Source organism: Sordaria macrospora, chromosome 5, assembly GCF_033870435.1.
Source record: "Sordaria macrospora chromosome 5, complete sequence".
Lineage (NCBI taxonomy): Eukaryota > Fungi > Ascomycota > Sordariomycetes > Sordariales > Sordariaceae > Sordaria > Sordaria macrospora.
The window spans coordinates 1,163,984-1,180,425 of NC_089375.1; the positions used below are offsets into that span (position 1 = coordinate 1,163,984).

At 49.6% G+C, this 16,442-nt stretch overlaps 2 protein-coding genes across 2 annotated transcripts; both read left to right on the forward strand.

Moving 5' to 3' along the window:
• Positions 1–451: 451 nt before the first annotated feature.
• Positions 452–1,754, forward strand: SMAC4_08264 (uncharacterized protein; the record flags this gene model as incomplete). The annotated part of the gene is made up of 2 exons (XM_003345207.1): positions 452–1,526; positions 1,705–1,754. 2 exons carry the CDS (start codon positions 452–454, stop codon positions 1,752–1,754), a joined length of 1,125 nt encoding a protein of 374 aa, XP_003345255.1.
• Positions 1,755–9,758: 8,004 nt separating this feature from the next.
• Positions 9,759–11,189, forward strand: SMAC4_08263 (uncharacterized protein). The gene has a single exon (XM_003345206.2). The coding sequence runs from the start codon at positions 9,879–9,881 to the stop codon at positions 10,995–10,997; it is 1,119 nt and encodes a 372-aa protein (XP_003345254.1). The 5' UTR covers positions 9,759–9,878; the 3' UTR covers positions 10,998–11,189.
• Positions 11,190–16,442: the final 5,253 nt, after the last annotated feature.

The following is a 16,442-nucleotide window of genomic DNA, read 5'->3' on the forward strand; positions in this document are numbered from 1 at the left end:
TATTACAAGGAGGCGGTCTGTCTGGGTTTAAGTAGACAGACTTCCAACTTCCAGGTCCAAGTCTCCTTCCTATTTATTGCGGGTGTGAGTTGTGCATAAATCAGGATGACTTCCAGCGCTCTTGACTTCGTGGCTCTCTGAAGCGCCATCACCCCATTACAGTACTTCACTTCACCATGAACCGACTTCCCTACGATGTGGTTTATCAAGTAAGATAAAGCCTGCAGTCATCCATTCTTCATCGAGCTAATATTGATAATTTGAATGAACACAGACTATCACAGAGCTCTGCAATTTATATTTCTCAGATCCTTTCGTAATAGAGTTCAACAGATCAACACCCTTATGTTTTCAAAACAAATGGGTCTCACTGTCCAGTCTCAACCTCGCCCAACAGCTCCTCCAACTCCGGCTTCTCTGTAGAGCCTTCGCCCACCCAGCGCTGGTACTCATGACCAAGCATATTCCCTTAACATTCAACAAACCTGACCGCTGGCTGAGGATACTCGACGACTGGAACGATGATAATAACCGTGATCTGATGAGCCAAATTGAGAAGCTCTCGGTAACCTTCAACAACTGGAAATTTGTCACTCACCTCCACGAAATGATAGCTAAAGAAAACCAAGGGCAACAAATCAAGGATGATGACGCACACCGCCAGCACCTGGCGCAGGAAATCAAACAACGATTCAGTGCTGCCATACGTCCTCTCATTGACCACCTCATAAACAGCGACAAGACGGATGCAACAATGACGACAAAAAAGGCCGCCCCCCTCCTCGTCCGGTTAAGCCAACTATACCTCAACTTGGTGCCCCTACCTCAATGGCCGGACGGACTAGACCGCCATCCCTCCACCATGGAGTTTTCCACCCGTGCCCTCTACAGATCTCTAATGGCACGGAATAGAGAAGGTGCAGACGTGGGACGGCGCCTTCTTCTTCCCGGCCTCGAGGAAGCGTTTCGGCTCGGCTTTGACTGTACTAGCCAACTGACTACTCTGCACATCATCGCCACGGAAGACGATTTGGCCTCGTTGCTATGCAAGGCCCTTGAGGACAGAAATAGCAAGCTCTGCGCGAACCTGGAAGAGTTCAGCGGCAGGTATATTCCCAACAATCGGTACGGGTGGAAGAGGCAGCTTTGGCCCTTGTTTGTTAGGATACCTCTGGAGGAGGATTTTCAAGTTGGGGGATTGTCTGGGACGCTGGCTCAAGACAGGGAGGTCGAGGTGAAATGTGCCGACGAGGCAATCGAGCTGTTTGTCGCGAGATGTCCAAAGCTCAAAAGGCTGGAGGTTCAGCGGCCGCGAGAGCGCAAGTTGAGATTGCACCCGTTAGCAGCGGAGCGGGGCCTGGAGGTGTTAAATGTGAATGGAAGGTATATGGACGACAGGCCTATATGCATGACCTTGTTGGGTAGATTGGCGACGGCAAACACGGAGATTCAGCTTATGGACGTGACTGCGCTTGTGCGGGACTTGCCTTGGGGCTCCTTGATTGGAAGATGGCTGGGCGCGGATGGTATGTATGAGTGCCTGGATTTCTTCTCTTTCTGTCTTTTCTTCTTGCCCACTCCCAGTCGCTGAAGAGAGTGTCTCTGCAAGATTCTCGGTCATAAAGACTGCTTGAATGCCCCTCGTCACCCATCGTATGATCATTATCAGCTAACGTAAGAATCTCGCCCGACCACAGTACTTAGTCAGAACTGGTGTCGTGCTCTACAAGAAAGGACCGGCTGCCGAAGCGTGAAGGTTTTTCAAGGTTGCAACATGGTCCTGGAGGTTTCCAAGGTTGGCGGCGATAGGGCCATAGTAGACACAGAATGCCATCCATACATCGCATATTCGCATGAGTTGGATAGGGGAGGTCGCACCTGTGGATAAGGTGAAGAAGACTCGCATTAGAATGGCATCGAGGGAGAAATGGGGGCTGGAGCTAGGTAGAAACCTGAAGCTAAAGAAAAAGTAATGTAAAAAGCTGGTGAGGAAGCAAGGGTGCCGTGACAGATAGAAGGAGAAAAAAAAATGCAAGACCAACCGCCGTTCGAATGCACCACCTACCGGTCTTCAGTCCGTTCCTCCCATCCCTCTCTCATGAAGGTACAAAATGATACAAGCAAAAAAAAAGAAGACCAACAACCGCTCAATCGAGTGGCATCTCAGTGAACCATCGAGACGCCTAAAAGCCTTTTTTATTTATTTATTCATGGTTCTTCACCTTTTTTTCTCTTCGCGTTGCTTTTCTTAATTCTTTTTTGTCTTGGAGGCTCGTGGTTTAAGGTGTTGGGACAGTTGACCGTTGCGCCACTCGACCAAGCGGTTGTTGGTGACAGAGGGTGCTGAACAGGTCTCTCATAAAGCCATTAGGTGGTCTGCGGTGGTCTTGGCTTCCAATTGCAGGGTCGGTACTGATCTGGTCGGCTCCCGTAAAATGGGATGGGATGGGATGGGATGGAATAGAAGGAGAAAGGGAGAACGGAAGGTAGAAGGTAAGGAAGGAAGAAGGGAGTGGCGGCCGAAGCAGTGGAGGTGCGGGAAGCTGTGCTGCGGTCTATTGTGGTGTGCTGGAGACAAAGTCGTGCAGGGCAGAATGTCCAGTAGAAGGTGCTCACGTCTAGGTACTGGAGATTGGCATTGGGCAATGGAACGTATCAACAACATACTGAGAGAAGGAGCAAGACCTACCTAGTGTCGGACAGGAGGATGGGAGAAGAAGATGGCGGCTTCGCAAAAAAGCAACAAGAAGAGAAAGAGGGACGACTGTGCCATGGTTGGTCCGAAAAAGAAACAGCGTGCCAACCAAAAGAAAGCTAGAAAAGCCACAGCAACTTCTGAACTGCTTCCAGAACCGCAGCCAGAGCTACAGGCAGAGCCGGAACCACAGCCCCAGTCACAGCCAAGTACGGGTGTCACGCTTGGCCAGCTTCCCTATGATATTGTTTACATGGTCAGTCAGAAACTCCTTTTTCTGTAACATTGTCTTTGCCAATTCAACCCAGTAACTCATCTCTTCCTCATATCAGATCATCTCTGTACTCTGGGCCAAACTCCCGCCGCATGAACACTTGCCCTGCTTAGAGTCTTATTACAAGTCCTTCTGCCCCATCGAGTACTGCATTAAGCCTTCGTATCGTCCTTGACATGAGCGAACTGAACAAGTGGTGTAAAGATCACGCAAAGTCAAGCAAGAGGCTCACTCTAAATTCGATGAAGCATTGCTGGGCTGAAAGAGGTCGGCTGTTAATGATCTTGATGGAGCTCCTTGGAAGTAATCTAGCAAGACCAATGGCGGGTTTACCAGCTTTGAAAAAGCTCGATGTTCGGATTAAAACCCATCCGGACTTACCCATCATACCCATCCTTCCAGCTGTTCTAGAACAATTTTTGGGGGAGTCATACAACGCATTTCACGGGGGTCACTTTGTCGGCCTACGCAGCGTAAGATTGACGGCTGGTGCCAACGACTTGGTCTCTCCTGGGGTCTGTGGTGGATTCGCTGGAGACTTGCTCGACTCTTCAATCTCTTCATTGCGACAAACTGGCTGAACAGTCCCTCAGGTACCCGGACGAGCCCGCGGAGTATCCGCATTGGGGCAGGGCAGTTCTCATTAACGGAGTTTTTAGCCGCCCAGACTCTCGCTCGGGTGTTATGATTTGCCGTCTTGTTTCGTGATGTCCTCAAGTCAAAATTCTTGCAATTCCCGGTTTCGCCCTGCTCAACAAGATCGTCCTGCCCCTGAGCCTACATCCGGAGAACAAGGGCCTAGAGAAGTTTGTTGTCATAGGGAATTTTGGCACGAAGAGGTGTATCCACAGACTCAAGTCGTTGATTGCCAAGAAAAAGCCTGCGTTGGTACTCGATCGATCTTCTCCATGTCTAGGACCAGACCTGAATATGGTAGGTCTTGAGTGTAGCTTCCGCAAAAGAGCCTGACTTTCTCGTGCTTCTCACATGGGCAAGGCGAACATTAATCATCAGAGAACTGACGCAGAAGTATGGTGTTGTAGTGCGGGATGTGGCCGAGTGGTTCGGACCCAGCTTCGAATGGATGAATATCAGTAGACGCGGCTTCGAACACGGGGAAAAATTTGCAGACTTACCAGAGTGATATACACAAGTCGTAGCCGCTCAATTCCAGGTAAATCGGCCTACTTTGCAACCCCCGTCCAACGAACCGAATATCCTCAAGTCATATAAAACATGAATACAAAGGGCCATTTGCTGACTCGCTTGGGGTGATGCCTTAGGGGCATGGAATCTCTAGGCACCTACGTCAGGGTAGAGGGGTACAATGTAGTCTGACCGAGGATACAAGTCGTAGCGAGAGGATCTGTGGAGGACTAACAAGACAAAACTTAAGACTGGCTCGACACCAAAACTTTTATATGTGATTCCGGAAAAGAAGACCATTGATAATACGGGGTTAAGAAACCAATATTGAACTTTTGTGGGGCGTTTGAGGTAATGTCTTCGTGGGGGGGAAGGAGCGATTAGGAATGGATAGCTTGCGAGCGGTAGGGTAGATTGAGTCACCCAGATACATACCTACTATTGAAAATCTACTACGTTGCGCGTCTACCTATCTATCTTGCTTCACTGCCTCGAAAGTTCATCCACAAGTCAACAAATTTTGCTTGGTGCGGTAGAACGTAAGTTCACATTTCGAGAGGAAGAAAAATGTCCAGTGTCACTCATGCCATGTTGCCGCCTTTTTGTCTCCTTGCTCCTCGCTTGTCTCATTTCTACCTACCTCTACACAGTAGTAATACAAACCAAGATGCCATAGCATATAAATTGGAAAAACCCATGGATGGGGTTCTTACACTATGGGAAAGGATTGCACTCAGATATGTTACCTTGTGATCTAAATACTCAGCTCCACGATGCTTCTTGAAGATTTAGATAAGGTAACACGGGATAGTTACCGGTTGGTCCCTTTGGTGAGCGTTGACCGGCCCTGAGCAATGGTCAAGACACTGACCATTATTGCCCCCTGTCCTCATTCATTGTTTATTTCTTCGATCGCGGGACATCGTCCCTGTCTGGTATTTTCCAGTCTTTCGCAAACAAGGGGCATAAACACAAGCTCGGGTTTTTTTGGTGGCGGCGAAAGAAGCAGCTCATTGCCTGATTTTGCCGTGGCCTGCAATTAGTCTTCTACCAGTTTCCAGACTGTACTCACCCACCAACAGTGAGTTCCGGAAGATCTGAGGGGAGTCTGTCCGTCCACCACTCTCAGGTAGGGACCAGAATCTGACTGTAAAAGCTCCATCATACTGGTCACTCCCAGCACACGTATCGTCACACCCGCTAGACTACTCCTCCAGTTTCCTTGCGCGGAACGAATTAAACCCGCATATAAGAACCAGCCTGCGACTGTCTTCCAACCACTGGCTCTTTCACTCGTTCAGTCGTCCACTCACCTCGGTACCTATCCGGAATTTCATGTCTAAACCTTGAGTCAATGGTGACACTTTACTTTCTTCCCTCTTATAAACTCTCTCCTCGATTATTTCACACCTATTCCCATGTCCCCGGAGGCTTATTATCCCCTCCCCATTCAACCCCCAACTCCACTACTGCATAAGTCAAAGATGCCACGAAACAAGTACCCCATGCTCGGACCAAAGAGAAGAAGACGAAGAAGAACTAAGAGATGTTGCACGAGGTCACCAAGCTCAGAACCATCACGATCAGAACACGAACCATCACAACCGCAACCACCAAACCCGAATTCATTAGCAGAACTAAACCCTAAAATAACAGAATCTAGAAGTAACTCACCAGTAGTACCGAACGCCATGAAACCAGAACCATCAGAACCAACTCCTACCACTAGACGTATTAAACCAGAAGAACCATCAGATGTAGCCGACTCGTTAGAAAATCTTTTTGGGCTACAGGATATATTAGCAGAGGAGCGGGCTCGGCTTCTTGTTGGGTCAGAGCCCGCACAACAAGAGCCCGTACAAGAACCAAAGCCAAAGCAAAGGCAAAGGCCAAAGCGCCTCAAGGAAAGGAAATTCGTACCTCGCCCGCCTCCGGTTGGGAGATTAACGCTGGATCGGATGCCTTATGACATTCTGTGTTTGGTTAGTTAGATACCTTTCTTTTTCCCTCTTTTTTTTCCCGGCATCTCGTTGGCTTCTCCAATTTTATTTTCTCGCTCTCTTTTTTTTTTTTTTTTTTTTTTTTTGGTACATCTTTTTCTTTCTGTCATTTAATTTCCCTCCTTTTTTCTTTTTCTTTTTTCTCTTTTTTTCCTTCGCGTTTGCATTTCCTCCCTCTTTCCATTTTCCCCCTTTCTTCTCTTCCCTTGTACCACCCACCCCCACAATCCGCTTCCAAGGGCAACAAGGCTAACAACCCGCCGATGTGTTTCTACCATCTGTATACAAAGCAACAGATAATCAAAGCTATCTGCAAACCCATCATCTCCTTGCGGTCTGACTTCCTCAAAGATGATCATCATCCTCATCTGCCGCGATATCCACTTATGGCAAAACTAGAGCGCGGATACTGTTGTTGTGGTGGTGATCATGCGCTAGATTAAGTCCGTCTCACGATCCGACAACTCTGCGAACTACCGCTTGTGTGCAAGGCCTTCTATGATCCGGCGATGGCGAGTATCTACAAATACATCCCTTTCAGCTTTCATCGTAACCCGGAGAACTGGTCTAGCCTCGCTCAATACTGGATTGGACAAAAGGAGAATCCCGTGACGAACCGTATACAACAACTCGATATCGTCCTCTGGCCCAAGTTACTCGACTGCTGGCATTTCGACTCACAATACGCAGATGCGCCTAATGTGAAGATCCATCTTGATGGTATCAGGCAACTGATCAAGGTGTTGATGTCTCCTCTGACAGATTTCTCGAGATTGAAAGAGCTCAATATCAGCCTGGAGGATGAGGCTTTGAGTACGTCACCTTGTGAAACGAAGCCATCTTGGAAACTCTTCACGTGCCTGGAGAACGCGCTCACGAACCGGTTTGAGAACTTGACTACTCTTGGACTAAAAGCCGATGCCTATGATTTGGCTTCACTCCTGCGGAGCGTGTCATCGGAGCTCTGTAAAACTCTTACATCATTTTACTGCACGCTAACGGGATATTATAATGGCGACCTAACAGACACAATAAATGCCTTTGTCAAGATGTGTCCTAACTTAGTGACCTTGTCACTCCCTTACCTCACCAAGGGGCTGCGGCTTCATCCGGAAAATACGGGCTTGAAAGAGCTGATTGCCTCCGAAGGGTCTGAGGACAAAACCCTTTCGGATCTCGAGAGTTTGTATCTCGAGCTTTTTCCCGTACTGATGTCGAAAGGGACTGCCCAGATAAAGTTGTGGAACGTGCATTGGGCTTGTAAGTTGTTGAGACTTTACTCACCTCTCCTACGCACCAAGCCCGCAGTTTGGGTTCTTGTCATCTCCTGCCCTTGCTGTCGTCTTTTCCTTTTCCCTAGGTTGAAAATGTTGTGAAAGAGCGAGAGCTAACAAAAAATCTCATTTGTCAGTCCCCGGCAAGAAGTGGTACACCAAACTGGCAATAAAATCAGGCTACAGACTGAAAGATATGAGGAAATGGGAGTCGCGGTATTTGATAGTGGTAGTGCTTTCGAGGGAATAAGACGGAACTTGGTAATGGGTATTCTCTAGGTAAGGGATTATAGAGCAGCGACTGTGCGCCAAGTGTCTGGTCCTGTGAAAGCATCATGTAACTGCTTAGGGGTATCTTGTTCTAGTAATGAGGCGGGAAACGAAAGTTCCTATGAGAAGTTAATACCCTTTGGTATGAGGTTGGTTCTACTAGCGCTGTGAGCTTCAAGAGTCTGATCTGCTCAGCCTTCTTATTAATTCCGATGGCTTCACTAAATGATAAAGCTAAGATCTCCTATGTTTGCCAAGTGCTCAAGTGGTCAGAGTCAAGTGGTCCCGGGGCTAGAACAATGTAGGAGTACCCAAAATTGTGCTAATGGTCTAATGACTGTGTGACCGACTTGATGCTTGGATCTTGCATGGTATTACCGAAAAAAAAGAGTGGTATCGTGAAGAGGCGGTGTTACTGCAAGGGACATATTAGCGTATCTCCACGGTGGTTCGAACAATAATCTGCTGAATATTCTCGTGACGATTGACATATGTGCCCAATGACAGGGTCTCGGTGACGGATTGCGATGGACAGCCACCACGAGTCTGGGGCGTCCAGAAGGAACAGGTAAACTTCCATGCATATCAGCGACCCGTCGTTGATTCGCCATCATTGGATAGCTTTTGTTGGCCGGCCATCTTTGTACAGCCTGATGGCGGTGGGAGGATCGAGGCACACAGTGTGGTTTCTTTGCCGAGTGTCCATGGCCCATAGCTAGGTATCGACGATCTGAAAAGCCAAGATATCAGGCTGACGGCCAAGACTGATGATGTTGGTACCAACGGCCGACTGACGAATTGGGTGGGTGGTATTGTTAGCGTAAGAACGAGCGGGTTTGTGGCTATGCTGGGTCATATGGAATGTTGGTGATCCGTCTCAATGCTCAGTTGTCCGGGGCCGGATCGGCTCGGACGTAACAGGTTCTTGGCTTAGCTTAACCGTCCCGTCTTATCAAGGAGTCTGGAGATGTTCTCATGTAGTCGTGAGTGAATAACTGACTTGATATGTTCCTTAGCAGGAGGCGGCAAAGAACGATAGAGCAGTCAAAGAAGCACTCAAGTGCAGTGCAGTGGCTGATGATGACTCAGGCAGTCCGTTGGTGATTTGTCAAGAACTGTGGCTCGTTATGGTGTAAAATAGCGGGAATAACGAATTATTGGGAGATCAGCAGCGATGCTCGATAACCATCCGGAAGAGGCCATCGTGGAATGCGGTGCGTCAAAGGGGCCTCGGTGCCCAGTTGAAGTCGGGTAGACGAGGGTGGCGTGCCAACAGACCCCAATATCAACGATCCTTATCCAGTGCAGAGCATATAGTGTAAGGCTGGCCGGTCGGTTGGTCGGACATCGGCAACTGAATTTTGGAGTTTTGCGATGCCCTCCCTTTCAATTGGTTACTTGGACCTCGTGATAATTCTGAGGGCGTTGACGAGGCAGTGCAGGGAAGGAGGCAAGGCGTTTGCCTATGAGGCATTTTGAATACTTCAAGACAGATAGCCATTATCTTGTCGGTGTGAGAAATGGGGATTCGATGAAGCCAACGAATCGATGTACGTGCTGATATGTCGGCGTGGTGAAAAGACGAACGGAAGTAGTGGAAGTTGTTGAAGTTAGACCAAGTTGGAGAAGAACTGGAAAGTGCCCGACCAGAGTACATGCGGGGAAATGACACCACGATGCAACACTAACATCATCCACTGATTTCCAGATCAACCGCTAAAAAATGCACCTTGCAGGACGACCCCAGCGCCATGCCCTAACTGGCTGGGGCCCTGCTCCTGCCGCCCTTCCCCACATAGACCCCTGTCACTAACATCCCTTTTAGGAAATGTTATCGCTTACACGACAGGAACCACGCCTGAGCACACCACACCACACCACCTTCTTTCGTTTCTTGTCTTTCGGAGATGCACGCTGCACACTTGTATCCGGGCCAGACTTTTCAGATACTACCTATCTACCATGAGGCAGTCATACATGCAATCACACTCTGTCCTGTCGTCCTGGCCACATCGCTGGGTTCGAGAATCCTTAAAGGTTCCCTCTCCCCCCTCCCTCAAATTGTTCTGGATTTCCACATTCCATCCACCACTTACACTTGTATGGCTAACACCCATCCATCCAACTCAGCGCAACGACAACAATAACATCAACAGCCACTTACTCCCTTTCTTCCACAACACACCTCGCTATCGCCACCACCTCCGCAATCCGCAACCATGAGCTCCATCTCGACTGCCCAGGTTCCCCTCAAGGGCAAGACCCCCCTCGTCGAATACGATGCCCACGACCACTCGGACCACCCGACAAACGGCACCGGCGGGTTCCGACCTCAAGCTCCCATGGCCGTCCAACCTCCCAAGGCCGAGGACCTCCAAAAGTCCTACGCCAGCATCATCACCCACGAGGCCGACCCCAAGGACTGGTACGGCTACCTGATCAGCGGCCTGGGCACAATCATCGGCACCCTCGGCGCCATCCCCTGCTGCGTCGTCTGTCCCAACCCCTACAAGACGGTCGAGCAAGGTAACGTCGGCCTGGTGACCAAGTTCGGCCGCTTCTACAAGGCCGTCGACCCGGGTCTCGTTCGCGTCAACCCGTGCTCCGAGAAGCTGATCCAGGTGGACGTCAAGATCCAGATCGTCGAGGTTCCGCAGCAGGTGTGCATGACCAAGGACAACGTTACCGTTCAGTTGACGAGCGTTATCTACTACCACATCGTCAGCCCCCACAAGGCCGCGTTCGGTATTACCAACGTCAAGCAGGCCCTTATCGAGCGTACCCAGACCACGCTGCGCCATGTCATCGGTGCCCGTGTGCTGCAGGACGTGATCGAGCGTCGCGAGGAGATTGCCCAGTCCATCGGGGAGATCATCGAGGACGTCGCGGCCGAATGGGGTGTTGCCGTCGAGAGCATGCTCATCAAGGACATCATCTTCTCCCACGAGCTGCAAGACTCCCTCTCCATGGCGGCCCAGAGTAAGCGTATCGGCGAGAGCAAGATCATTGCCGCCAAGGCCGAGGTCGAGGCCTCGAAGCTGATGAGGCAGGCCGCCGACATCTTAAGCTCTGCGCCCGCTATGCAGATCCGGTACCTCGAGGCTATGCAGGCCATGGCCAAGTCGGCAAACAGCAAGGTCATCTTCTTGCCGGCGACCAACCATACGATGCCTACTCAGGCCCAATTCAATGCCTCGCTGGATGCTCCGGGATCTTTCAACGAGGGCGAGGGTAGTGGTGCGAAGAATAACAACACGACGACCTCGTTCCAGAACTTTGGAGGTTCCGATTCAGGATTCCAGCAGGCATTGAATGCCCACATTGTTGAGAACATCTAAGCCCCCAGGAGTACGGTATCATGATTTGATTTGATGGTCGATGACTTGGACGGTTTTACACTTTCAGGCAACGATGACAGCGGGAAATGAGCCTCTACGGAGTATATGGCCCAATCAGCGCGACAACAACGATGACAGCGGGAAATGAGCCTCTACGGAGTATATGGCCCAATCAGCGCGACAACAACGATGAGACACATCCCAATACTTTATACAGCCTACCGCTGCTGAGCTAGAGCTTAATCGGGGGCTTTGCACCAGCATCATTACTCTGCGTATCGCTCGCGTCTCGCTTCGAACCGTTTTCTCTTCTTTGAAAGTTCATATTTTCTTTAAAGAAGACCCATGGGCTTTTTTTTTTGGTTTCCTTTCTTCAAGGCTACAGTTGGAAGGCACGGTTTTGGGAAGCGATAATGGGAAATGACTTTTGTTTTGGTTTATACCATGGGGATCGCTCGTTACAAGTACATGTTATTGTTTGACGAATATACCCACACGCTTTTTATTACCCTTATTTCTACATTATACACTCGCTAGTATTGGTAATGATATTTTAGTTCTGTAGTCGCTATTTGTCCAATTGTGAAACTTTGGTAAATGTTGTTGTAGTGTCTGTGACACTTGATCACGGACTTGAAGAGAACTTCAAGACCTTAGGGCTTACGACCATTATTATACCCCTTATTTCTTTCTGACAGCCATTTCACTGCTCCTTTGTTTCTCCGCTATAATAGGTTTGATGTCTTTCCCCACCGATTCTCCCTTCTTCGTTACTAAGTCACATCTATTCGCCACCGATAAGCGTTCACAGTCCGGTACCAGTTGGCTGTCATTTTTTTACTCCCATCAAGACATATGCAACCCATTGAGAAACACCTCACAACTAACTAGTGGAAAATACCAAAGTTCAAATCCAAGATGCCTCACCTACATCAATGATCACATATTCACACTTACGTTAAGCCTCAGTCATCGAAGAATACACATCGGTTAGATGTAAAAACACATATTTTACCTCAAATTCACGCCTCCGTTATAAAGCAAAACACGTCTATTGGATGTCAAAACGTCTAGCAAAGTTGACCAGACGTCTCCAAAGGTAGGTAGGTACGTGCTATACACCGCCATCTCTGTTAATTTCAGCATCGTCGGCCGCCCGTCATCGGAGGAACCACTCCACTTCCCTTTAAACGCAGTCAACTCGAACCAGTATATGAAACACGCCAATACAGTACAGTAGAACTACTATCCGGGTTAGCCCCTTGGTGGCCCAGAATTGGTCTAATATTCTCTTAGAACGAACAGATGAAGAAAATAGACCGCCACTAACACTCCTATATCATCTTCGTATTGTCGGTAGCCGAGAAGCAGTTTAATCTTCGTTATAAATGTATACATGTAATACGTGCATAGTATGCATACCAGTGTTTCCGCCATGAGCTTGATGATTGGGCTAGGTTATCACTTCTATCAGTACATAATCCATGCCATTAGCCTTCCAAGCTCAGGTGGCAAAATACCACTTACAAGTACTTGGGTACATGATACGCGTGTAAGTACCGCACTTGTAATAGGAGGTCAAGGCCCAGAGATTTTGCTGTGATGAACTCAAAAAACGCTTGTCTTGTACCTCGGTAGAGCGTCGCCGTTGTTGCTGATGCTTGCTCCATCTAGGTAAGGTACTCTGATATTGAGTCTGAGCCTGAGGTCTCATGAGGTCTTGAAGGGTGATCCTGGATTTGAGGCACCATTCCATAGGACATGTTTTCCACTCGACTCTCATGCCCAGGGTGAAGAGATCGACAATACACATATTCTCCGCCAGCTGAACAATAGTATCTTAAGATGGTGGGAGTCCGATCTAGCCGCCACCCAGCATGAGGTCCAGTCTCATAAGTACCTAGGTACTAAATCTTCCCGGATTACACCCGGAAGAGAATCGAACATGATGCGGTAGAAGTCTGTTGATATCATTTGACCCAGATGGGAATTTCTGCTCCGGGTTAAATTCCGAAAACTCAAGCTGGACATCATTGTGTCAAGAAGGTCAGATTCCGAAGTCGAAGCACGGTACGGAGTCGGAGCCAGGCCAGACAGGGTCTGCCAGGAAGCCAAAAAAAAAACGCCAAGAAATCAAAGTCACCAAAAGTCGAGGCAAAGCCAGCCTACCTCGTCCGAGCTCCGAGGTGAGGTCGGAGTCGAGATCTGAAAAATCATCCCAGATGTGTGGGGAGAACCAGTCAAGGTCGTCATCATCACTTGTGTCTTCCCAGATGTCTGCGTAAAGCCAGTCGGTGTCGGAATTGATATCTGCTTCATCTCGCTCAGGTCCACCTAGAGCCAGCCAGTCGATCTCGGAGTCAATACCGCCGGTGTCTTCATCTTGGACTGCTTCAAGCAGTGGCTTCCAATCGACTTCCGAAAATGCTGGGTCGTCACCAGCGTCTACGGCAGCCGCTTGCACCAGCGGATGCCAATTGATTTTGGAGAATGCGGAGGCGTCAAAAACAGCGCTTGGGTCAGAGGACGGCTGGGCCGCTGCGGAATTGATGTCCGAAGTTTTACTGTCTCCGGATGGATGCTTTAAGTAAGGGTTGCCAATCAATCTCTGAAAGGACCGAATCGGCCATAAGGTGACACCGAAGTGTCGCAAGGAGAGGAGGAGGAGGAGGGGTGAGTAAGAGAGGTGTTAGTAGCAGCCTCAGCGTCCGTGGTTCCAGTGGTGGTGGGTAAGCCAATCTTCCTTGAGGGGGGGAAGTTCGACGAACAGAGGTCCGTGAGGTGAGATGCTTGAAGCTACCTCTTAGATGCTGAAACTTGACAAGAATATTCTTCGGGTGAAGCTTAGGCATTGTGTCAATATCAAATGGTGTAATAACGACGGGTGGTTAAACGCCTCAGGGTCTTGTTAATAAGTCTTGAGGGTATCATGGAAATATTCGTGGCCCAAACAACCCGCAGATGGGAGCGTTTTCGCGTGTACCCTGGGAGAGGAACCACGCAGTATTGTTTTCAATTGAAGAGGTCATGATATCTCTTTGCTTCACTCAAAGTCTCGATGGATGGCAGGATCGGATGAAATAGCGGGCTGGGATTCTTGGATGACTAACTTGAAAACATAACGGGAGGGAAGGCGAATGTACTGTATACCTGGAGTCTGTCGGGCGTCTCTTTGACGTTGCAAGCGGGCCTCCAGAGCGACCCGAGCCTTGCGCTGCTTCTCTTCACGGTCACGACGATCGGCAGCGTTGATACTGACGTACACGCTCGTCGTTTTCCCGGCGCCGTTGCTGACGCCTCTCTCTTTCTGAAAGTGTGGAAATGTCGGAGCCACAATCCGACCTGCGCCTTGCGACGTGTGCTTTCTGCTTCTTCTTACAGCGGGACGTGGGCTGTTGAAAAAGGAGTGGTCGGATAACCAATCTGCTTCTTCAGTTGGATGGAACGACGAGCAGACAGAGAAATTGTCGAAATTGGGACGTTCGTGGGTCGAGAGTGCGGCAACGATGCGGACACTCGTAGTGGATGGGAAATCTCATTGTTCGTAAGAAGCCTCTAGAACGATGATGGATATTTGGTTCGTGATGGTTCCAGTGAGGCTGTTCGGCAAAGCTGGTTTAGGGTGACTGGCGAGACTGGTCAAGTCGAGCGGCAGGAAAGGCGTCGGACATGGCACGCCTGGCATCTCCAGACCGAATCCGAGGCTCTCAACCTTCCAGCTGCCACTCTCTCCGCCGGCTCGCCTCAGAGGGACGAAACGCATCAATTCAAGCACACGGGGTGCGGGAGGTCTCGAACAGGTCATCTCGGCGCCAGCGCTTCTGTTTCGTCCGGGCCCTACTGGTATGCCGTCTCCATCATCGGCATCGTTGTATCTTCGACGATCGGAGCCTCCTACATTGCGATGTGTTTTGCAATGCCCATTAGCCCAATTGCTTGCTCTTCGTCAATTTCGGCGTCCGAACTTGGGGAGATCCCATTTGTCATCGAGATGATGACCTGCTTCGTCGGCCATTGCAACCAACATGGCCTTGTGTAGTTGGTGGCCTTTGGTAGCCCACATTCTCTTGCCAATCTGGTCCAACCAAAAAAGAACGAATTCATAGCATGTGAGTTTGTAGGACGAGGGAAGAGAATAAGAAGAAGTGCTGAGTTGGTACCAGTATAGCCGAGACGCTGGAGGAGGGGTAGAGGCCTTCGTGGGCGCTCGGGGAAGAGAGGCCACCGTCATGATGTTGATGGAGGAGGAGACAGCTTTTCCATGCAGCAATCTGATTTAGAAGCACGGAGCACAAATATGATTCTGATCTTTCCGGTGGGCGCATAACAGAATGTTAACGCCGCGGTCGTTGCAATATAAGAGGTAATATCGAGTTTGGGAAACGGGAGAACACCCTGCCATTGAAGGGGGTCGGAGAGACTGAAGACCTCCGGAGGAACCGGTATCGGATCTTTGCACCTGTCAGCAAAGCGTACCGACTTGCGCGTCAGGGTGTTGCTTCTGCTGTCTTCTCTCGGCCCCCGCCTCTTTAGAATCGGCCTCAGCTCAGGCCCCGTCTAGATCCCCTTGCCATCCACGTCGTCATCGGAAACAGGCACCGCGAGAATGAATCAAGGCCAGACCCAGCAGCGTATGGATGTCTCAGGCTCCGTCTAGGTCCCCTTCATTGTCCACCGTCAATGATGGTAGTCGACAGAGAAGTTGCGAGTCTCGACAGAGTTTTAAACGGCAACCTGTTTGTCGAGCGACAGTGGGTGGGTGCCAGTCACGACGTCGACAATGAAGATAATAGGACCGAAGAAAAACTGTGCGAAGCACATGGCGGTGGCTTTCCGAAGTTGTAAGATACGAAACCGAAGGGCCTGTTGACAACAAAAGTTAGCATGACTGCACTCGGTTGGATGTGAAGCGAAAGATGGTTTGGACGAACCATGGTATAATGAAACCTGATGTGGTGAGCATCGAGAGTAGGTTTAGAGGTCGTTGGTGGGGTGCGTTGAGGCGGAGATGGGTTGAAATTACTGTGGTGTGGCTGATGAATGTCATTAATGAGGTGTGTTCGATCCAAGGCAGGCAGATGCATCAGTGTGTAATAGGAAAACCCGAGAAGAGTAAGTTGAAGGGTGTATAAGTGTTTGATTGTGCGAAGAAGAAGGAAAATCCAGTCAGAGGGATTGAGGAAGCTCAGCAAGAAGAGCCAGCCAAAAAGTGGAAGAAGTGCTTGAGTCTGGATGAAAAACGGTTCTGGTAAAAGGGGCGGGGGAAGCCCATCTTATACACCTGGGCACTGGTCCCCTCATGACTTCCAATCAGCCATGCTGATTTGTTTTTGGGCTTGCAGCCATGCTTCCTGACGTGCGTCTTTGCAGGAACTCCTGCATAGTTTGGCTCCCATGACTTCCTTGATGTGATGATGCCTTCTGCCTCAACCAATGTGCGCTTTC